This window comes from Ambystoma mexicanum, chromosome 6p (assembly GCF_040938575.1).
Source record: "Ambystoma mexicanum isolate Mex_15411 chromosome 6p, UKY_AmexF1_1, whole genome shotgun sequence".
Lineage (NCBI taxonomy): Eukaryota > Metazoa > Chordata > Amphibia > Caudata > Ambystomatidae > Ambystoma > Ambystoma mexicanum.
In genome coordinates, this window is record NC_090935.1 from 47954913 (window position 1) to 47973282 (window position 18370).

At 44.7% G+C, this 18370-nt stretch overlaps 1 protein-coding gene across 1 annotated transcript in view; it reads left to right on the top strand.

Annotated features, from left to right (window-relative positions):
* LOC138511193 (zinc finger protein 84-like) overlaps positions 1-18370 on the top strand; it is a 604912-nt gene that overhangs the window by 79319 nt on the left and 507223 nt on the right. The window contains exons 4-5 of the mRNA XM_069626714.1: positions 9169-9328; positions 13511-15376. Coding sequence (XP_069482815.1) covers positions 14029-15376 — 1348 coding nt within the window. The 5' untranslated portion in view covers positions 9169-9328; positions 13511-14028. The remainder of the gene's footprint in view (positions 1-9168; positions 9329-13510; positions 15377-18370) is intronic.

Here is an 18370-nt window from a genome sequence, read left to right on the forward strand (position 1 = left end):
CACAGGGCCCAGGACACACAAATCACACCATCTAGTGATGGGGGCAATGGGTCACTTGTCCCACTCATGCTCCTTTGGGACTCATAGACATAGGGGCCCTGGCTGGACTCAGTCCTGGCGCCTTTGGCACCAGACTCATATAAAGAAGTGAGCAGGAACACTACTTCAGTTCAGGAGTACTTTTATTTCACAAGAACTTTACAGGTGCTGAAAGCCTTTATTCCAGAACGTGCACTTTACTGGGTTGTGGCTCCCTAGGCTGGGTCTTCACGTGCTGACTCGGAGAGTGGCAGGGTGTGGCAGGCGGGCTGAAGCTGGTGGGCGTGGCTTCTCAGCTATATAAGCTGCTCCATCCTTTTGGCCGGTGCTTCGCGTTACATTACACCTCTGTGCAATGAGATGCTCACCGCCGCCGGGACCAGTAACAGACTTACCTCGTTGAATCCTGTGCTGCAACTAATTGCTTACCTGAACTCCAGCGCTCATATACACGGCAGCAGTCCATCTTCCTAAAAACAGCCACTTGCTTACCTGGACTCCAGGTCTCATCTACACGGCAGCAGCCCATCTTCCTGACAACAGCTGCTTGCTTACCTGGACTCTGGGGCTCATCTACACGGCAGCAGACCATCTTCCAAGCAACACGCAGAGCTTGATCCCGACGCCTCAGCACCCACGGTCTTCATTCGAATGAAGCTGAATTCCTGAAAAGAAGACACGACGAGGTTAGAACAACTACCGACACGTAATCTTGGGTCGCGCTGTAATAAATACCCACAAGCACTTCTAGAGGTTACTTACCAGTTACCAGACCATCGTAACTACTCTCCTCTTATCTCTGGTACCGCTTGCAGCGACCGCCGGTACCAAAACATCACCTGCATGGGAAAAGAGCAGAGAAAGAGAAATTACACACTTAACGGACGTTAGAGTAAGAACAAACTTTACCAATACAATTACGAAAAGTCGAAAGACTAGCTGGCGAGTGAAAACAAGGGAAACACTTACCAGCAAGAGAAAAGGACTAGTCGCAGCTGGCCTGGGCTACCACGGCAAGGGACCAGTGAAGGAAGTCGGTCCAGTAGACAAGTGTCCCTGCCAGAAGCGGCAGGACGGAGAGCCTGCCATTATCATTGAACAGGAATCGCGCTATCCCGCCGCAACCATCCACATATGCGCAGAGAGAAAAGCCAGACAAGAGAGGTTCCACCCCTGGGAGGGCTGCAACCGCGCCCCAACGCCTCCACAGAGACCAGGTGAGCGTAACACTTATAAACCGTGTGTGCAGTACAAGCTGTGCACTACAGAACAAATCCAATGTAAAACGGCCCCTTCTGAGCAGCAAAATGAAGAAACAGTTGATTCTACTGACTCTTTACTTGTCTATATTATTTGGGGTCTATGCTCTATTACATGAGGCCCCATAGTCTCTGATATGCGCATGGTGGCTCCCCTTCTGCCTGCTAAGTCCCCTCTTCGGTCCCTTTAACACCCACTCAACAGAGTCCCCCACTTCTAGTCTGCTCCTACCCACACATATTCCCTCTTCTACCTGGCAAAACGCACCTTCTAGGCTTCTCCTACCAACCCACCTAAATCCCCTTCTTAACCCTCACACAGCTACTAATCTGAGCCCCCTTCGTGCCTGCTGTTAGGGAGAATTCTCATTTATGGCTAATTTCCCTCACCTAGTGACTCCCCCAGCAGCTTTGCTGGACTTCTGGAGTTTATTTTTTCCACCTGGTAAGAGTGAAAGCTTTCCCCCCACTCTTACCTGTGTTTTGCTATGTGTTTCCATCTGTTTTTGTGATTGTGGACTCTGAAGTACACCACTTCAGTAGCCCCCTTCTTTGTGTGTGTCACACCGCACCTTCAGTGCCGTGGCACAGGGTTGTCTTTGAGACTTCCCTCGACTTCATTTCTGAGGCGACTACTGTCCCCCAGAAAATAGTAAAGTTCCCATTAACTTTACTTAGTCAATCTACCACAGATCCAGTACACCCCATCTTCCATGGAGTACTGGAAAGAGTTAACTCATATCCCTTTTTATCTGTACCTCCTAGAGCATTGTTTCGCTCTTATACTTGGCTGGTGGCAGTGGTATCTACCCTAACTTTTCTACCGCGATTATATTAGATAAACATGGTACTGTTCTTGGCTATTATATTAGCCTCGAACATAAACCTGCTTGACCAAATCGTCTTTCTTTTGGCTCCGGTTTGGTTTATTCGCCATTTCTTTTTGTTAAAGACCTTCTTGTGTTTTACTTTGCGTGGCAAACTAGGTTCGCCTTCTTTGTTCACTGTCTTTTGGCGGGCTTCTGCCCCGAAGCCCTCCTCAAGGCGCCTGAGTGTTTAGGTGGGCTGAATGTGAGGGATGGGTGTAGTCACCCCCTGCACAGGGTATCCTAGGAAACCCAAGCCGGACTTTGTCATGATTGGCCAGGGTAGTTGTCTGGGCTGGACAACCCCGCTGCTGGGTGATTGACAGCCAGGCTGTGTGAATGGGGGTTTTTCCGCATAAAAGGCAGGTCTCTTGGGCTAGAAGTCAGAGAGTCGCCACTGGAACTACAAGGAACCGAAGAGATGCAGAGAGAACAATGGCTGCTGCAACTACCCTGTCCTGGTGAAGCCCTGCTGCAGTCCTGAGCTATCTGCCCTTCAACGACTCAGAGAAGATCCAGTCCGGAGTCTTCTACCCTTGAGCTTGGTGGGGATAACCAGCTTATCTTCTACAGCCAGAGGATCCTCTTCCGTTGTCGACATCGCTGCACACTGCTGTAGTGGTCCGGATAGCCACCTGAAGAGCCTCTCCTGTTTTTAAGGAGCTGTTATGTTACTAAGTAGACTGCAGAGACTTGGTACTTGATTAACAGGACCTTTATTAAAAATGTAAACAGTTGCATACATGAGACGACCCCCAGCAGGAGGCTTTCAACCGTCCTCCTTCAGTCCACCTTCTCATCTCCCTCAACACCCTAGAACCACCACAATGCAGTTTCATTTCTAATGTAACTAAGGGTGACAGAAGGCAATCTGATGCATATAATGAAACACAATTTATGGTTGTCAGATACGACATGTAAATAGCAAGAACACACTGTTAGAGTCTTATGTAATGATAACTGCCTATCCTAACACCTCCTCTCCTTAAACATAAAACAAATAACTGCTGTGGACAGAGGAAGAAAAAGAAATGTTATACCTGTTAAAGGAAACTTAATGTTTAAATGCAACAAAATAAACTTGAGAAGTACCACTAGCTTTGGATAATGTTGTTGGTGACCTGCAAGGTAAATACCGTCACCTCATCCCATGGTCCTCCTCTCATCTCTCCTTAATTGGCTTGAAAGGGCCACCCTCTCTTTATTCCAAATGCCTGACTAATACTGATGAACCCAAATCCTTCATGACTTGTTTGGGCTCAGAAAATAGGGGAGCTCCCTTGCGAACTTTGGTAGGAAGTTTGACTTTAATCAAGTCACCCTCTTCAATTTTCAGTTCCCTACAACAGTTTTTCTGATCGTTCCTCTCATTGGATTTGGCACCCGATTTCAAGAAGTTTTCTTTTTACACTCTCTAAATCCACTCCAACCATTTTGGATCTCCCCGTCCACCCTGGACACAAGTGTGATTTGGGCTTTCTTCCTCTCAAAATCTCAAATGGAGTCACACCTGTGACGCTGTGGGGAGTTAACCTATACCTTAAGGTCCGTTCCATCACCGTCCTCACCCAATCCCCACCAGTAGCTACCGCAATCCTGATGGCTTCCATTAGAGTCCTGTTAAATCGTTCTACACACCCATTACTCTGGGGTTGATTTAAGGATGTATTCACTTGTTCTATTCCATGTCTATCCAAGAATTCTCTAAATTCCCTGGACACCAGTCGGGACCCATTGTCGGACAAACACTTCCTGGGAAACCCTTCTCTCCAGAACAGCTGTTCCATGAATTTCATAATGCTACTGCTGGAAATGTCTTTGAGTACACAAACCTCAGGCCATTTGGACAGTAAATCCATAACCACCAACATTAAATGGACCTAAAAGGTCTAAAGCAATTTCATCCCAAGGAACACGCGGACACTCCCTCACTACCATGGGAACCTTCTGTACTTTCAGACCTTTGTTTCCTTCAACACATTCCACACAATCTTTGGGCCTCATTACACGGATGGCGGAGAACCATGGCGCTATTAGCGCCATGGTTCATGCCGGTAAAATACCGGCACCGCCTTGGCGGAAAGGGGAATTACCGCCCCATTCCAAGGTTGGTGGGGCGGTAATTCCCCCTTCCACCATTGCCCTTCCCCATTCCCATTTTTGCCCCATAGGGCTCAATGGGAATGGGGAAGGCGCTAATTACGGTACCGCAAATTGCGGTACCGTAATTAGCTCCCTGGGTCCCTTTGCGGGTTGGTTTTTAACGCCTGCAAAAAGCAGGCGTTAAATCCCCCAACCCGCAAAGGGACCTCGTAGTAAGGCGGTAAGGATTTACTGGTACCGGTATTTTACCAGTACCGGTAAATCCTTACCGCCATCCGTGTAATGAGGCCCTTTGACTTGTTCCTCAGTATCTTTGTCAATACCAGGCCACCAGAATTCAGATCTTACCAATCCCTTTGTTCTGGCTAGACCTAAATGCCCAACATGAGCCAAATCTAATACTAGTTTCCTCATTCCAAATGGAACAACCATCTGATTTCCTTTGTATAAATGACCATTGTGAGCACATAGCTCTTCCTTTACCTTTGCAAAACCAGTCATCTCACCTTTGTAATTCCTTATTTTACCTTCCACAACCAGTGTCAATAAACTTCGATAAACATCATCTTCACTGCAGGCGATGTTCCAATCATCCTTTTTTAAAGTTTCATGTACTTAGAATATTTCTGCACTCTCCCCAGAACCTGAGTAATCACCACACACTGAAATTTCTCTCTGAACCAATCTAGATAAGGCATCTGCAACTACATTGACCTCACCTCTGACGTGGAGCATGGTATATTGTAAGCCTTGTAACGCCGTGACCCATTTCATGATGCGTCTTGACACTCCCTCCAAACTACCTTTTGTGAAAATCCCAACTAACGGTTTATGGTGAGTGCAAATCGTGAACTTCCTCCCCCACAAGAACCTTTTAAACTTTTCAATTCCCCAAACACATACCAAGGCTTCTTTTTCTACAACAGAGTATCTAGATTCTGGTCCCTTTAATGACCTGGATGCAAATGCCACCGTGTGTAAACCAAACTGGTCCTCTTGCATCAGAACCGCCCCAACACCATAATCACTAGCATCAACAAAAAGCAATGTAGATCTACCTTCTTCAAATATCTTCAAAATGGGTGCATTGACAATAGATTCTTTTATCATCTCAAATTCTTTCTTACAGTGGTCATTCCACTTAAAGGTCACTCCCTTGCGGGTAAGCAATCTCATGTTCCTCGACATTTCTGATAAACCTCTGACAAATTTGCCAGAAAACTCCACTAGTCCCAAAAACGCTAATATGTCCCCCTTTGACTTGGGCTCCTCCATCCTCTTTATAGCCTCAATGGCTTCCTCTTTAGGTTTGACCCCTTCGCCTGTAATCTCATGGCCCAAATAAACCACTTTGCTAGCCTTGAATATACACTTTTCCATAGCAACAGTGAGTCCTGCTTCCTTCATTATGTCCAGAACTCTCTTCAAGCGATGATCATGTTCAAACTCGTCACTCCCACACACAAGGACATCATCCTGATAGCACATAACACCTTTCTCTTCCCCAAGTAATCTGTGCATTATACTCTGAAACACACTTGCCGCTGAAACTAGCCCAAACGGCATGCGCACACACCTGAATAGACCAATTGGCGTGATAAAGGCTGTGAGATCCCTGGATTCGGGATGTAACTCAACCTGATGGTAGGCTGACTTCAAGTCTAATATAGAAAAAACCTTAGAGCCAAATACCCCCACCATCAGGTCATCTATTCTAGGCAAAGGGAACCTTTTTGCCACAACCATACTATTCAAATGTCTAAGATCAATGCATAGTCTCAACGATCCATTATTTTTTCTGACCACCACTATGGGGCTGACCCACTCTGATGCGTCTATCCTTTCAATAACCCCATCGCTTTCCATTCTCTTGAGTTCTTAATCCACATCCTGTCTAAGGGCAAGGGGAGTGGTTTGCAGTTTTGCAGTTTTTGGTACCGCACCCCTCTTCAGTCGAATCTTATGAACAAACCCCTTCAAACACCCCAACTTGCCAGATGAATTTGCTTGCACCTCTGTAGTGTTTCCACACATCACAGACAGTACCTGCTCAGGAGGACTTGCTTCAAGCCTTATTTTCAATTCGGCCTGATCACTCCATGAAAGCAACTCTCCCCCTTTATAGGTAACATATACAATCCCTGTGGACTTCCTATCCTTAAATTGTAATTCAGCATCAAAATACCCTAGAATGTCTATGGGCACATCACCATATGCATTTGCTCTAACAGTGTTCTCCCACAGAGTGCAACAATTGAACTTTTCTTTCCATACCTGCACACTTATCAAGGTGTAATTAGCTCCACTATCCATAAGCATATGTACTGGTACTCATCGAACTAAAACAAAGGCATAAGGCTTCTGCTACTTTACCCTGCCATCAATAGCATTTACTGTAAACACAACCTCTCTACCAATCTCGCTGTAGGATTCATCATCGTAACTCGCACTTATTTCATGCACTTGGTTTGATCCAGCATTGAAATTCCTACAACACCGGCAATGTTCCCTCTCATGCCACATATAATATGTATTGCAAAACATTCCTTATCAGATGCTAAGTGCAATAAACTTCCACATCTAAAACACCTCCTGCCTGGAAGACCCCTTGGTGGCCCAGATTCTTTAAAGTTCTTAAACAAATTTGTTTCTCTAAACATCCCTCTACTGTCTTTCATTGGCACCCATTGTCGATTCCAACCTCTGCTAGTCGCAGGCTTATTTTCTTGGCGATCTTCAAATCTCTTCCCTAACTGCAGGGGATGCCTTGGGTTTCCGGTACTCTGTCTCTGGGCAACTTTCAACACCTTCTGTACTGCCCCTTCACACTCTTCCGACTTGGGTCTTTCATTGTTAACAGTATCTGTTTGAAGCACCTTTATGCATTTGTTGGTATGTTCTACCATCTTCGCTATCTCAATCGCTCTATCTAATGTAGGATTCCTCTCTTTCCATAATTCCTTCCTGATATTGTCATTAGAAGATTTGATCATCAATTGATCTCTCAAGTGCTCATCCTGGCAGTGGTTAAACCTGCATTTCACTGCCAATCCCCTCAAAGCTGTAACAAAATCTTCAATACTTGCACCACTCTTCTGACCCCTTGTAGCAAACTTGTACCTCTCCAGTATAATATTCTCCTCAACTCTATAGTGTCTGTCCAATTTTGCTAATGTTTTCTCATAAGGACCTCCATCCGGTATGTCAATGGGTTCTGGTAGTTTCTTTAAGACTTCCTGCCCTGCGGGTCCCAAACAGTGGAACAGTAGCACTTCTTTACGCTCATTTGAGAAGTTAGCACCAAACACTGCTAGCGCATACTTGTTGAAACCCTCCTTCCAGTCCACCCAGTGCACCCTGGGTTCGCCTGCCACAGGCAGGAAAAACACAGGAGCAGGTACATTCGCCATGTCTCAGTTTGAGCTAGATAAGGTTGCAGTCTTAAATGTGCCAACTATGGGCCTCATCACGACTTGGGCGGTAATGCCGGCGGTATTAGCCCTACCGCCGAACTCCCCGGCGCTAATAGCGCCAGATCACGAGTTCGGCGGTAATGTCAATCCTCATTCCCCATTGAGCCCATTCGGGAATGCCCCATTCCCCATTGGGCTCAATGGGGAAATTTTGCGCTAATACCGCCGGCGGATTTCCCGCCAGCGGTAATAGCGCACATTTTCGGCAGATTTCCCCCCAGCTCAGAGCTGGGGAGAAATCTGCCGAAGTCCTACTTTGATGGACCCTTAAATCCGGCGGTAATAGCGCTACTGCCGGATTTAAGGGTTACCACCAAAGTCGTGATGAGGCCCTATGAGTCTAAATGCACAACTCACCCCCTGCCCAACAATGTCACTATAACATAAACACTCACCATCACTCCTTTCAGTGTGAGTGGTCACCTTGCAATGCCAAATGATTCAACGTGGGCACTGGTCGTGGCCGTCACATCTTTAGCTGAATCGTAATAATTCTCTAATGTCATCCGAGAATCAGGTGATTCCAAACTCCCGGCCGCGGTTCTGCTCCGTGTAGAAAAATATGCCAATCCAAAACGGCCACTGCGTCTCTAGGTCATTTCCTCTAGAACGTGTGGACGTCACCCTGTAAGCACCAGGCTGCGTGAGAGCCGGTCACGTGTGAAGTCCTTTGCAGTGACACACGCGGGTGTCAGAGCAGTAGCGCGGACCAGTTGTGACGTCGCCCCCCTGCAAGCGAGGCAAGTAGACACGAAGCCTTCAAACGTAAACAAATGTGAAGCGGCGCTATTGGGTCAACTGTCACCACTCATATTGTCATATTTAACGCAAATACACAGTTTCTGGGAGGGATGTAGCAATAGTGGGCGATTTACCTCCCGTATGATCCGAAGAGCTTGCTTTCTCCACCCTGCAGGTGCTCTGCTCCGCACTGCTGGAGCTCCTTCTTTTGTTCTGCTGCCGCACCTTAAAGTCCTCACAAAGGCAGTAGGGCACTTAGAGCTGCCTGTCGCTCGCTGTTGTGGTACTGTTCCACCGTGGCAGCAACATAAGGGTCCTGTAGGCGTGCCGGGGCTCGTCTCCAGGAGTCCGCTCCTCTTAGACCTCGTTGCCAAATGTTATGTTACCAAGTAGACTGCAGAGACTTGGTACTTGATTAACAGGACCTTTATTAAAAAGGTAAACAGTTGCATACATGAGACGACCCCAAGCAGGAGGCTTACAACCGTCCTCCTTCAGTCCACCTTCTCATCTCTCTCAACATCCTAGAACCACCACAATGCAGTTTCAGTTCTAACGTAACTAAGGGTGACAGAAGGAAATCTGATGCTTATAATGAAACACAATTTATGGTTGTCAGATAAGACATGTAAATAGCAAGAACACACTGTTAGAGTATTATGTAATGATAACTGCCTATCCTAACAGGAGCGCACCTTTTATTCCGTGTCACTGCTACCGGCCTCATACCTGTGTGGTGCAGACCTCCTTCAGACGTCCTCTTTCTCGACAAAGCTCTAGGAATCGTGGGTCTGCGGGAAACCAACAGGAACAACTGCCAGGGCACCAGCTGCACCATTGGAACAAGGTACTGTGTTCTATTGAGGAAACTGGGTGAATCCCTTTTTCTTCATTTCCAAGGCTTGACCTTGTCTTCCCTCCTTCTTATAACTTTTGCTTCCGAACATTGACAATATCGAAGTACTTTTGGCTCCGTTGAATCGTGAACTGTCAGACCGTGTGATCTTCGGCAACTGGCCCCGGTGTGTTTCGACCCTGGCTCCGGCCCTTTGACTTTTGAACTCCTGTCTCCGAGTGTTTCTTGATTCTGCTTGCCTAACCAAAATATTGCCTGTGATTTTTGCCTCCAACTCCCTCTGTGTAGCTCAGGTGCTAAGTGTGTTTTTGCCCCGGTAGCATTTCATGTCACGGATACGCATTTGTTTAGTGGAACGAACCGTCAAAAAGTGATCGCAATCGTATCCACGGTAACGTGTTTTTGTGCCTAACACCGGTTCATTCCACCACAGGGTACTTACCTTGAGACTTAGGCCCTCATTACAACACCGGCGCTAAACCATGGCGCTATTAGCACCATGGTTGGTACCGGTATTGTAACGAGTCCGCCAATGTTCAATGGGGAATTACCACCCCATTCCAAGGTTGGCGTGCGGTAATTCCCCATTGAACATTGGCCCTTCCCCATTCCCATTTTTGCCCCATAGGGTTCAATTGGACTGGGGAAGGCGGTAAGTACGGTACCGCAAATTGCGGTACCGTACTTACCTCGAGAGTCCCTTTGCGGGTCCCTACTTTAACGGCTGGTCTAGACAAGCCGTTCAGGTTGGGTCCCGCAAAGGGACCTCGTAGTAAGGCGCTAAGTGGTTAACGGCGCTGCAGCCTTTTACGGCACTGTTAACCACTTAGCGCCAGGGTCGTAGTGAAGCCCTTACTGTACAAAGCAAATTGGTTAGTTGTAGTATATTTAACGTGTGATTTTTATTGAAGTTTAATAGAAGTGTTGTGTTTATAACGAATGGTTTAAAAATAAATGTACTTATATTTTTCTACCTGAAACCTTGAGTCAGTGGCCCTCATTACAAGTCAGGCGGTGGACCATGGTGCTATTAGCACCATGGTCCATGCTGGATTCCGCCATGGTGGATGGCGGAATTACCGCCCCATTCCAAGGTGAGTGGGGCGGTAATTCCCCATTCACCATTTGCCCTTCTCCATTCCCATTTTTGCCCCATAGGGCATAATGGGGATGGGGAAGGCGCTAATTACGGCACCGTAAATTACGGTGCCGTAATTAGCACCAAGGTCGCTTAGCGCCTTGGACTTTAACGCCTGCAAAAAGCAGGCGTTAAAGTGTGAATCAGGCGTTAAGGGTTAACGGCGCTGACGGCGCCGTTGAACCCTTAACGCCTGACTTGTAATGAGGGCCAGTGTTTGCTTGAGTCACAGTAATTGTGGTCCCTTTGTGTAATCTCTGCTACTGCTCATATACTCTTGAGATAAGCCTGGCTGCTCCGCCACTGCTACTACTATGACATAGTAGTACAGGCTTGTACCAAAGGTAAAACTTGTATCACCACCTGTAGTCTTAATTGTGTGTAGTGGTCCCTAAGGGCACTGCACAGGATTCTGCCTAATACTGGTGTGCAGCGGTGAGGATTTGGAAGTAGAGTGATTACACTTAGAGTGCTGCTATTGCTTGGGTTCAACTAACCACAAGGCTAACACCACTAAATCTATTTAACTGAGAAATCATGTCAAATATGGAAAACTACACTGAAGAGAGTCTTTTACTCTATACTGCCGAGGTTCTGAGAACCATGTGTAGGGATAAGAATATCTCTGGTAAAGGAAAGAAATCTGAACTGGTTGCAAAGTTAATGGGAAAAAGTCTGGAGATTGGGTCAGAAGGACCTACCACTCCAGCAAATGTGGATTTTGATGTTTGTGATTCTGAGAGTGTTAATTGTGAAGAAGTAGATGAGTCCTTGCTAGGAAACCCTGCTACTCCCCTGCCTGCTCAGAATGCACAACCTCTGTCCACAGGGACCCCCACAGGTCCTACACTTACTACTGAGTTTATTGCACTTGAGAAAATGAGACTTGAATTAGAAGTGAAATGTATTGATGCACAAACTGCCATGAAACATCAAGAGTTAAGGCTCAGAGAAATGGAGCTGAACCATGAACTAGAAATGAAGAAACTGTCTCTAGAAAATGCTTCTCTCCCAGACTCCTCTAGGTCTTCCAGCCCTAAGAGATCCCGTATGCCAAAGGAAATGATTGGTATGTATGAGACTAAACTTGATGTTTTGGATTGGTTAGCAATGTTTGAGTACAATCATGGGATTCAAGGTATCTCAGGGAATCAGTTGATTCCTTGGCTTTTCTCTAGGATTCCCCCTGTTGCAAGTGATGCTGTAATGGAGTTGGGGGAGGAGGATAAGCAGGATTATGAGTGTGTGAAACTAGCATTAATAGCTAGGTTTGGGAAGAACCCTTCCCAGTATTTTAAGAGGTTTAGAACCCTCATAAATCATGATGGTACCCCTTGGGCTACCTGGGTGTGTGAATGTTTGAAAAACTTAGATGGTTGGGTTAAGGGTTACAAAGTGAACACTTATGAAGGTTTGAGGAATCTTGTAATGTTGGAGTCTATTTTTGATGTCTGCTCTCCTGATTTTAGACAGCACTTGGCTGATTCAAAGGAGATAGATCCTAAGAAACTAGCCAAGGCTGCTGACTTGTGGGTTGCAAACAGGGCTACTCACAAGAAGGATGAGGGGAAGCAGCCAAAGAAAGACAACAAAGAGAATTCCAATAATTCCAATCCAAAAGAAGGCCCCAAACATAACCAGGGTGAGCCTCAAGGTAAACCGAATCAGGCTAGTGTACCACTTGGTTCCACACCAGATGGAGGCCAGGGAAAACCCCCATCTCAGAGAGCATTTGGATAAATGCTTTGTTTGTGGGTTGCCTGGCCATGTGAAAAGAGATCCCAAGTGTAAGGGTAAACCTTCAGGGATCAACACTGTCTCCTTAGCCTTCTACCAGGTGGATGAAGTACCTATGACCAGTGGAAACTTTCAGCTACTAGCCGATGAGCCTATGAGAGTCTCAGATAGTGTTTCTTTTGTGTCCTTGGGTCTTTGGGAACTACAGAACTTAGATGTCTATAACTCAATCCAAGATAATACTAAAGAGTATTATAAAGATAGTGTTCTTGTGAATGGTCAGGAGACTCCTGCCATCAGAGACACTGGGCCAGCATAACTGTGGTTGATGAATGTTTTTTCAAAGTGGAGGATGTTGCTAAGGCACCCAAACACTTAACCAAGTTAGCTGGAGGGCCTGTGCAAATGGTTGCCCAGTAACCAGCTCTCATCCAGTGTAATGACATGACTGTCAGAATACCTGTAAGTGTGCAAAATAACGTACCTGCGAGGGTCCTGATGGGTAATGACCTTAAAATATTGTTTGTAAAACGAACCTCGCATCTGATGTGTCATTATAACATATGGTTATTGCGCCTCAGTTTCCATATGCGGTCTTTATGGCCTAGCAGGTCCAGCTTTGTATTTGTGGTAGGAGCACAGTGCATTTGGACTGAGATAATGATCACCAACCCACTGCACTGCTCAACATATGTGTAGTGATGGTGATGAAATGCTGACCTAGTGGGGCACATCTGTCCTAATTCATATATTGAAATTGAGACTTGGCGATTCATGCAATGCTGAATAAAGTGTTGACTATGAAAGCAAGGCCATGCTTAGTAAAGCATGTCCCGAGGTTACTCTCGCCATCGGTTTTGGAAAATAATGTCTATACTCCCACTATCACAATTGCTTTCAGTAAAAATAGGGTGTATGTACGCAACAATCACAGTTGGGCTGTTACCCCACACACTTTATCTTGTTTGTTTTTTTACTGTTCTATTTCCCACTTTGTTTACACCCTCATACAGTTGCTTCTTATCTTTGTGCTATTGAACATGCATCCTTCTGGAGAATTCCTCCGAGTAAATATGTTGATTTAAGTCAATTCTGATCAAGATTAACATCCCTGTTCTTTAAATACAATACAAATAAAAACATGTATGTTTGTCAGTTGAACCAGGCCTACTCTGGAACTGGTATAATTCTTTTGCCTCAACGCATGGGACGACAAAGTCATGAGCGATGCTCTCTGTTACATATCTCTGTGATTGCATGTGAAAACTAAAAATATGAATTTCCTTTTATTGCAATAGGTGATTGACACCCAGAAAAAGAAGCAATGGTGATTCTGTGGAATTGTCATCAACTAATACATTGTAAAGTTTAATTGGTGGAAAATACGATTTCTTCATATATTAAAATGCTACAATTCTAAAATGAATTTATCATCACAATGTAATCAGGACCCTGAAGTGAAGACCTTTGCTGAATATGCCTTGCAAAATACTCATGGTAACATCATGCAATATAGAGACAAATAGACGGATGGATTAGTCAACTGATCTATTTAGAGCAAAAGAGAAGGAAACTAGTGTCATTTAATACATACTGCAAAAACATATCTGTTATTTAGTGTATTATTCATGATGGAATACTCTTTGCGATTTTCTTTTTTGTTTACATCTGCTGATTTTAAGGCCATTCTTTGAAAGAGTGAGCATGAAGTGGTATTCATGAAATAATGAGTTAAAAGCTTCAGTAAGAAGGAACATGTTGTTTGTTACCAGAGAACCCCAATCCGTACAGTAAATGTGGTAATACCTTCATTAAAATGTCTCGCTTCATTTACCACAAGAGAATGCATACAGGTGATAAATCTCATCAGTGCTTTGAATGTGGGAAAAGCTTCAGCCGTAAGGGAACTCTTACTGAGCACCAGAGAACACATACAGGTGAGAAATCTCATCAGTGTACTGAATGTGGAAAAAGCTTCAGTCGTAAGGGAACTCTTTCTGAGCACCAGAGAACACATACAGGTGAGAAACCTCATCAGTGCACTGAATGTGGGAAAAGCTTCAGACATAAGGGAACACTTATACTTCATCAGAGAATACATACAGGTGAGAAACCTCATCAGTGCTCTGAATGTGGGAAAAGCTTTAGTGGTAAAAATAATCTCACTCATCATGAGATAACACATACAGGTGAGAAACCTCATCAGTGCACTGAATGTGGAAAAAGTTTCAGTCATATCGGAACTCTTATACTTCACCAGAGAATACATACAGGTGTGAAACCTCATCCGTGCACTGAATGTGGAAAAAGCTTCAGATATAAGGGTACTCTTATTCAACATCAGAGAACACATACCGGTGAGAAACCTCATAAGTGTTCTGATTGTGAGAAAAAATTCAGTCATAAGGGAGCACTTACACTTCACCGGAGAATACATACAGGTGAGAAACCTCATCAGTGCACTGAATGTGCAAAAAGCTTCAGTCATAAGAGACCTCTTATACTTCACCAGACAATACATACAGGTGTAAAACCTCATCAGTGCTCTGAATGTGGAAAAAGCTTCAGTGATAAGGGAAATCTTACTCAGCACAAGAGAACCCATACAGGTGAAAAACCTCATAAGTGTGCTGATTGTGGGAAACGCTTCAGTCATAAGAGAGGACTTATACTTCACCAGAGAATACATACAGGTATGAAGCCTCATCAGTGCACTGAATGTGGAAAAAACTTCAGTCAGAAGGCAAATCTTACTCAGCACCTGCGAACACATACATTAGAGAAACCACATCAGTGCACTGAATGTTGGACACGCTTTAGTCAAAAGGCCCATCTTATTCTTCACCAGAGAACACATACAAGTGAGAAACCTCATAAGTGCACAGAATGTGGAAAAGGTTTCAACAAAAAGGGAACTCTTACTGTTCACCAGAGAATGCATACAGCTACAAAACCTTATCAGTGCACGGAATGTGGTAAAAGCTTCAATCGTAAGGGAAATCTGACTCAGCACCAGAGAACACATACAGGTGAGAAACCTCATAAGTGTGTTGATTGTGAGAAAAGCTTCAGTCATAAGGGAACACTTATAAATCACCAGAGAATACATACAGGTGAGAAACCTCATCAGTGCACTGAATGTGGAAAAAGCTTCAGTCAAAAGGGTCAACTTATTTACCATCAGACAACACATTGACTATGGTTTTTCACACTTCCATGCCATTACAGAAGGGGAATGACCTTATCCAAATCGGGCATAGCCCTACCCCAAAGGTTTTTCTAGCTTATCACCATAAAAAACGGCTGCATTGAGAATGGAAACTGCTTTAATAAGGAGGTAGTTCATATTACTTCTTGCACCATCCCGTTCATTCAAACAAAAACGTATGTAACATGACGGCCATGAAAAAGGAAGATTGTGCCCCATGTAGAGCCCTTATTCCATTTCCATTGCAGCCTGGGATGCGACAGTTGGCAGTGGTACTGCCACTAGGGGGAATAGGTAAGTGGGGTGGAGTAGGGAGAAGGGTAGGAGGAACGGAGAAGGGATTGCGTTGGGGGAATGGCAGGATGGGTACACACAGCCTACATGTTGTCGGAACACAGGCTTGGATCATGGATCCGAGCAACCGGACTGTGGCACCTGCTCCGGGTGCAAATGGGTTATTTTACACTAGAATAATTATTGTCCCACTGTATTGTTTTCCTTTACTATGTCATCTTCTGCCATCATGTAAAAGTCTTATGATCTTGTCCTAATTGATTGTGTAGTATTCTTCTGTAAAGAATTAAATGCTATCTACACCATAGCAATGTATATGTCTTAGCCTTTTATTTAGAAGAAAAGAAATAGGTACCCATACTACAAAGCCTCCTGGACCCATCACTTGTAATGTAGTGAGTAGTGGGGGAAGCATCCCCTCTCTGAAGGTTTGCACTCCATTTATCAGGATGATGAATGAGAATCAGAGTCGGATGCAGGCACAGAATCCTACAGGGTGTATTTTACACCTGGTGATTTTAAATGTTACAGGTCTAATCGTGGGGACGCACCTGTATGTGCTGAGTGTAATTTGATATCCAGCTATAATTTTACAGAGCTAAAAAATGATTGTGAAATATGGTAATGCATTTTAAACTGAAATCAACACAGATACAAATTAAATGTGAAATACAATTAGTTGATGCATTTCAATCTGAAACAAAGGTGTTTTTATAGCGATAAGAAGAATATTGTGAAATGTACGTTCATGCTTTTTATGTACTGTTATAATAGTGTGTAGTATTGGACACATTGAGACATCATACATATAAAACATTTGATGATACTTCTACCAGTTTAAGGAAATGTTATTACCTGAAATATTCATCACATGTCTTCACTACAGTATATCTTAGTATCGGTCCAAAAGCATCAATGATGTAGGATCATCCGAACAAGAAGAATATTAAAACTGGGCAGGGGTATAGCAAATGAAAATGCCGCACTCATTGGTGCTTAACCTTCACCTGTGTTGGACACGCAAAAAGGGTACTAAAGCACTAGTGCATTAAAATACATGCTAAAAGAAAGTAATGAGCTTAACAGCCATTGAACAACATAAAACTGTAAAAATGGTTTAACAGGGTTGTTCCAGTTGATGCAAAATGTATTTAAAGTTGAATATGTCTAAGCGTGTTCTCTTCCTTCTTTGCATTTAAATATGGCCTTGTAGTCCTCCATGTATCAAAGTGTATTGCAATTCTGTGCTGATCAAGCCCTGATCACAATAAAACAAAACACGAAACAAATTGACCAAATACTATAAGAAGAAATGTGTATGTTGATCATTAACAGACAAAACAACCAGTGACCACCATTACCAGATATGTCTGTGAAGGGTACTGCTCTGACGCTCTTGGAGTCCAGATTCTTTCTGACACTTGAACACACACACAGAACATTATAAAACCATGCAATATGACCGCCTATGAATCTGTGGTGTTCATGAATCTGCCGTGTATCTATAACACCCGGGTGTAAAGGGTCTGGTTCACTGCTAGATACTGACAGTAAAGCCCCTTAACCATCTTGTGTCTGATAATCTTTCCTATGCAATGCACATTGTTCAGCCACTTTGTCATGTTGCTGTACTACCTCTTGTTGCCTCAGTCTAGGAGCATACGTATCTTAACGACTGTCTTCAGTGCACATCCCTGTGCCCCTTTCCAACTGAAGCAGCATCTCCAGCCCTGTCTTTAAAGTAAAGTAGGCCTCTGCCAGGAGAAGTTAGACTCCAGCCTCCATCTATTCAGGCATGTTCAGAGGAAGGCTATATATGTTGCCTTGCCCTCTGCTTGTACTCATGCCATCCATGCTCCTTGCTTGAAACCTTGCTGTTAGGAAAGATGTCTCTGAATGCAACGTTCCCTCCATATTTATGGACCACCAAAACCTTTTGCTTCTGTTCCAGTTTCCTGACCTGACCTTTTGCAGTGGAGCACAGCCTTCAGCTGCACTCCACTGGGATTACGCTCATTGTTATTGGAAAACTGGCTGGCACATCCTTCAAGCTCTCAGTACTGAGAATCTTGTCTTTCAACTTTGTTGCTGCTTCTTGGTAACATTTCATCATTGTGCCGGGTACATTACTGTGCGGCGCCATGGAGTCCATGGGCCTCATTACAACTCAGGCGTTAAGGGTTAACGCCACCGTTAACCCTTAACGCCTGATTCTGATTTTAACGCCTGCTTTTAGCAGGCGTTAAAATCCATGGCGCTAACCTGCCATGGTGCTAATTACGCGCCGTAATTTACGGCGGCGTAATTAGCGCCTTTCCCACTCCCATTATGCCCTATGGGGCAAAAATGGGAATGGGGAAGGGAAAATGGGAAATGGGGATTTACCGCCCCACTCACCTTGGAATGGGGCGGTAAATCCGGCATCCACCATGGTGTAAACGGAGTTTACACCATGGTGGTAAAGTTGGTGCACTTAGCACCAAGGTTGTAATGAGGCCCCATGTGTTTTCTGGACCTAGTCACCCTCTATGGATGTTATGGTGAGTGTGCAGGTGTGCCTAGGAACAGACTGGTGGCAGCAGTAGCTTTTTCTGTATGAGGAGGGGTCGTCCATCCATTAAAGTGGATCAGGAGTAGGTCAGATCCGACCCACAGA